This window comes from Etheostoma spectabile, unplaced genomic scaffold (assembly GCF_008692095.1).
Source record: "Etheostoma spectabile isolate EspeVRDwgs_2016 unplaced genomic scaffold, UIUC_Espe_1.0 scaffold302, whole genome shotgun sequence".
Taxonomy (NCBI): domain Eukaryota; kingdom Metazoa; phylum Chordata; class Actinopteri; order Perciformes; family Percidae; genus Etheostoma; species Etheostoma spectabile.
This window is the reverse complement of record NW_022605581.1, coordinates 1081427-1086595: the sequence shown is the minus strand read 5'-3', so window position 1 is coordinate 1086595 and position 5169 is coordinate 1081427. Positions and strand designations below refer to the sequence as shown.

The 5169-nt window shown below is 47.3% G+C and overlaps 1 protein-coding gene across 1 annotated transcript in view; it reads right to left on the bottom strand.

Moving 5' to 3' along the window:
- The window catches only part of LOC116686039 (sodium/potassium/calcium exchanger 2), a gene marked incomplete at its 3' end in the record, with an annotated part of 48138 nt that extends 44376 nt beyond the window's left edge, over nt 1–3762 (bottom strand). The window contains exons 1-2 of the mRNA XM_032510950.1: nt 3514–3762; nt 1343–2413 (exon numbers count right to left, since the gene is read on the bottom strand). Of these exons, the coding sequence (XP_032366841.1) occupies nt 1343–2245 (903 nt within the window). The remainder of the gene's footprint in view (nt 1–1342; nt 2414–3513) is intronic.
- Between the last annotated feature and the right edge of the window lie 1407 nt (nt 3763–5169).

Here is a 5169-nt window from a genome sequence, read left to right as displayed (position 1 = left end):
CACACACACACACACACACACACACACACACAACAACATTGTGAAACCAGCCCTTTAAATATCCTTTATGTCCTTAGAATAAATCCTCATTTAATTAAGGCTTTACAATACAACTTTGGTCAAATTTAATTTCCATCCCATGTCATGCAGAATCTAAATCCGTCTGGATAATCTCTACACCGGTATCAAATTGCACTGCAGTGTCTTTCACCCTCAAGTCTCATTGCGGGGGTGAAACGTTATGTGAAGCAACAATGCTTTCTATGCTTTTTGTCGATGGAGTGTTCACTGTTTATGCTGTCGAGCAAAAAGTAAAATAATGCACTGAGTGAGTGAATTGAATGGAGAACCTCCCTTATGAGCAAATGTGGAGGAACCCAGAACGACCGAGACCATCGCAGCGGTCCTGGAGCCGTTCCCCTGCGTCGTGCTGCGTGTCCTTGGCACGTCCACGAAACTATTTGAACACAATTTTATTTAAGGAAATTGTCAACTGGGGGAAAAAATAGCTCCTGAGATTTTCCAAGGGATTTGTTTTTTTCAGACCAGGACACAATTTGTGGAGCTTAACCCAGAATTACTCCTATGGCTGTTTTAATAATCCCACAGTGGTGGAAAACTGTATGCCCGGCCTGTGCAGCATTGTTCAAACCACAGTGGTCAGTCCATGTTTACACCTGCTGAGTTATTGTAACTGAAAACAATGCACATGGATGCCGTAAGTTAGTCTCATGAAACATATGTTTTACGTAGCTTGTTGAATACTGAATGATCAAAGGGTGCGGGACATCTGGGAGACACTGGTCTCATCTTAAAATGACCATTAGGTTGATGAGAACAACAAAAAAAGATGCATAAAATTAAAAGCATGTCTCCATAAACAATCACAGTAAGTCTGACTTCATTCAAAATAATAATCAGCGGCATAAAATGTGTAAAAGGAGGAGTGTGTGTGTGTGTTCCCATGCCTAAAGAGACGTGGAAAGTCCTTTCTATGAGCCATATTCCAAAACTTTATTACTGCACGTCTACGTTAACGTCCTCAAAGTCGGACATAGGTGCTGCTCGATTATGGGAAAAATCATAAATCACTATTATTTTGAAATGTTGAAGTCATGATTATTTAACACAATTACCCATTGTCTTTTGGAAAGATGTTGCAATTATGGAGCTTTAAAAACAGTGAAAAGACAAAAATAACTTGCAAAACACAATGTGCGTACCAATTGTTTTGGGGATTAATTTCAATGCCCTAGTCTGACATTTTATATAAATTGTATTTTCCGAGCGGATGGCGGTGAAGGGACGTGGGAGACTGATACGGATCCAGAAACCAACTCACCTTGGGCTGCACTTCTACTTCCACCACTTGGTTCTTGTTCATGCAACCCTTGACGAAGTTCTCCACCGTGCTGTTGCACTTCATGAAGATCACGTAGGCGGCGTAGGCCGAGAGCAGCGTGATACTTTCCCACATGGAGATGAAGTTATCCAGGAAGAAGATGATGAGCATGATCAGATCCAGGATGTAGAAGGAGACGTCGCGGAACAGGGGCCACCACGTCAGGTTGAGGATCTCCTTGGAGAAGATGGCGCACATCCCGATCACAAAGAGGATGTTGAAGACGGCCGAGCCCACGATGGTCCCGATGCCCACGTTGCTGTGCGAGATGAAGACCCCGATGATGGAGGTGAAGAGCTCCGGGGCCGAGCCGCCCGCCGCCATGAAGGTGGCGCCCGCCACGTCGTCGGAAATGGACAGCTTCTCCGTGATGACCGTCAGCGCCGGGACGAAGAACTCGTCACACACTATGGCTAAAGCGATGAACATGTAGATCATGCCAAATATGTAGAGGACCACGGCTCCCTGGCGCCGCTCCTCACGAGTGAAAAGGTCTGGCGGGTACTCCCCCTGGGTCTCGTTGAACTGGGCTGTAGATTTCATGGCTGTTGGCGTGTCGGCTGACACATTGGGGTCCCTCTGGTGTTGGGTGAAAAGCAGAGTCCTGTGGGGGGTCGACAGGTGGAGACTTTCCCGGGGGAGCACCGGCTCACTGAAACCCGCTGAGCTCCAGGTCAAGGCACTGAAGGAGACAGCACTTAGGGCCACCAGGCTGAGGACGAACCCCACGATTCGCACCGGCCTCAGCTTTTTCCGCAGGCACCGGTGGGCCTGCTGCTTACAGGCGGCCCCCGACGTGGTCCTTCTCTCCAGGGCGCCCGTGCAGGGTTGATCTGGACCCATGTCTGTGCAGCTCGGGGTGTCCTCGCGGTCAATGGCTGGGTAGGAAGAGCAGGGCGCAGGCTTTTACGGGAGACAATGCATGACGCTGTCTTCGGTTTCAAATGGGTTGAAAGGATTGGGGGTGCTTTCCGGGGTCTGGTTTGCCAAATGATGTCTTCATATTAGCCTCTGAGGGACAATGTCAACACAATGAAGAATTATTGACCCAGAAAAGAACCTCAAGAGTGTAACATTAACATCAAAATACAATTTAAATAGGATTAGTAATTAAAATAGGATATCAAGTAACCAGGTTTATTTATAGATTGTGCCATATTAGTTTAGATATTGTAATGCTACAACGAGACGGACATTGATTCCTTAATGATCCCAAATGTTCATTTTGGCTTCTGGATTTGACAAATACAGAGTCTCAAATGTGCGCTTGTGTAGCTTTCCTTTGTATAATATTGTAAACAGAACAACCGGTCAATACATTTGACCTTTTTTCATGTGAAAAAGAAAATAAACAGCTCCACTAATCAACGCTCACTGGTGGACCAGGTAACCCGGACCACCACTCGGGACCACTGCCAAAACAATCTACAGTAGGCTAGATATTCAGAAATCAAAATCAAACAGGAAATCAATCTGCAGTGTTATGTAGCGATGTAAACGACACATCTTAAAATGGGTTTTAAATCCTCCCATGGTCTCTAGAATAACTCTAATTAAGATCAAATACACAGTAGGAAAACTAAATCAAGAATTGATAGCAAGTTTGAATATTTACGTGTAATTTAGTGACATGGTCCACTTTGGCACCTACATTGGCTGCATACCGTTCAGTGTATCCAGGGATCAGATCCGTTTTTTAATTGAGACAATCTGCTGGTTTTTACCTGGAAAATACCACGAGACGTGAAGGCCGACGGTTAACGGACACCACTCGGCTGCAGTCAGTGAAAATGGTCAACGCTATGACGCTGCAGCTCAGGTAAAAGCCCCAAAACACACACACACACACACACACACACACACACGCGCGCGCGCGCGTCCTGTCCTGTTTGACTTTTCAATGACACGCAGCCTTTTGGCCTTTAAGCTCAACGGCTCGCCTGCGATGCCAGTGCCAACTCTTTCCCTGTCTGCCCTTCAATAACGCATTCGCCCTTTCAGCTGGATCCCCACACAACAACCAGCCCCCCCCCAGCATCCGCGACCACAGCAGCCCAGCACCAGCTCCCCCGGCGAGGCGCATGGTGCGTGGGGGAAGCTGCGGTCCTTACCTTAGACAGAGGCGAGGAAAACAGCCGCAAATCCTCTCCGGTGCCCTCTTGCTCTCATTGAGCAAAAAAATGTGCCCGGTGTCCGCTCTCCGACGGCAGAGGAGGAGCTCTGGAGGAGAGGAGGGAGAAAGAAAAAAAAAAAAAAAAAAAAAAAAAAAAAAGCCCTGCTTTTCCAACTGCGTTCACCTCTCTCCCTCACAGCAGCAGCAGCAGCATCCCTCCCGTCTCGGATGAGAGGAGAGAAAAGGGGGGAGAAGAAGAAAAGAAAAAAAAAATCACTCGGTGAAAAATACCGTAGCCTACTAATGTAGGGGAATATCGAGCTGGGCTGGGCTGGGCTGAGCACGTGAACAGCTGGGTGCATTAATAAAGCCAGGTGAGCGCAGACAGCGCGTGATCCGTTCCTGCTCCGTTCCCGCGGCGCACGGGGGGCCTTTGGTGAGGAGGCATTTTTCAGGGAGGAGTTGCCGTGGTTACACAGCAAAGGCGGTATCTCCTGCGATTATTTCCTTCTTTTTTGTTGTTGTTGTTGTTGTAATTTCTCTGGTGATGAACAGGTGGACATGCTTCAGCTCGGCTGTACGTTCAGGGGGACGCACGAGGTCATTTCAAGGTTATTACGCGACTCCAAGATAACACGTGCGATCTAAGCTGCAGCGTCACAGATTCTTTTACACCTACAAATTATTCATTTTCTCACTTAGGACATTTCATTTTACAAGAAATTCCTTACATTTTGGGAATTCTTATATTAGCTTTTCTTGCCATGTGTTTCATAACACTCATATGTGTATGTTCAATATGTATATATATATATTATTACACACATTACACACACATGCTCAGGACCTACACATGCACTAATGGAGAGATGTCAGAGTGGGGGGGGGCTGCCCATGGAAAGGCGCCCCAAGCGGTTGGGGGTTCGGTGCCTTGCTCAAGAGCACCTTGGCAGGGCCCAGGAGGTGAACTGGCACCTCTCCAGCTACCAGTCCACCACCATACTTTGGTCCGTACAGGGACTTGAACCAGTAACCCTCCCGGGGGGGGGGGGGGGGGGGGTGTCTACCACAACTTTATTCATGCCCTTCAGTTTGTGTAGCCTACAGATTAAACAAACCTTCCTTTAATATCTTGATTTTTTTTAATTTTTTTTTATATATATACTAATTTTCAACATTTCTGGTTCCAATACCAAATGGTAGCGTAAAAAATGTGACTCAGCCCCTCGGGTTGCCATGTTCCCCCCCCCCCCCCCCCCCATGTCAAATAAGCCACCCAACCAACAGGCCAAAACCCCGTTGGATAGACGCAGACACACCGTCTCTACGCAGTGGGACACTAATGGCGGTGCTGGATGATAAATCAGGATTCACTGACCTCATCGATCGCCCCCCTCCCCCCCCCCCACGGTAGCTGCCTTCTTACCTAACAGGACACACAGAGGCCGGCAGTATTGACTCGAGTTACCTCAGATTATCAATGGTTAGATTTTTCCCACAGTTTAAGCTAAATTAACTAATTTGGTTGTACTTAAAAACCACCTTTGAACGTCTAACATGTGGTTAAAGCTGTGGTGCGTGGTTTCTGACGCCCCCATGAGGAATTCTAAGTAACGACAACCAAACTGTCGGCACGTCCACACGATACAAGCCT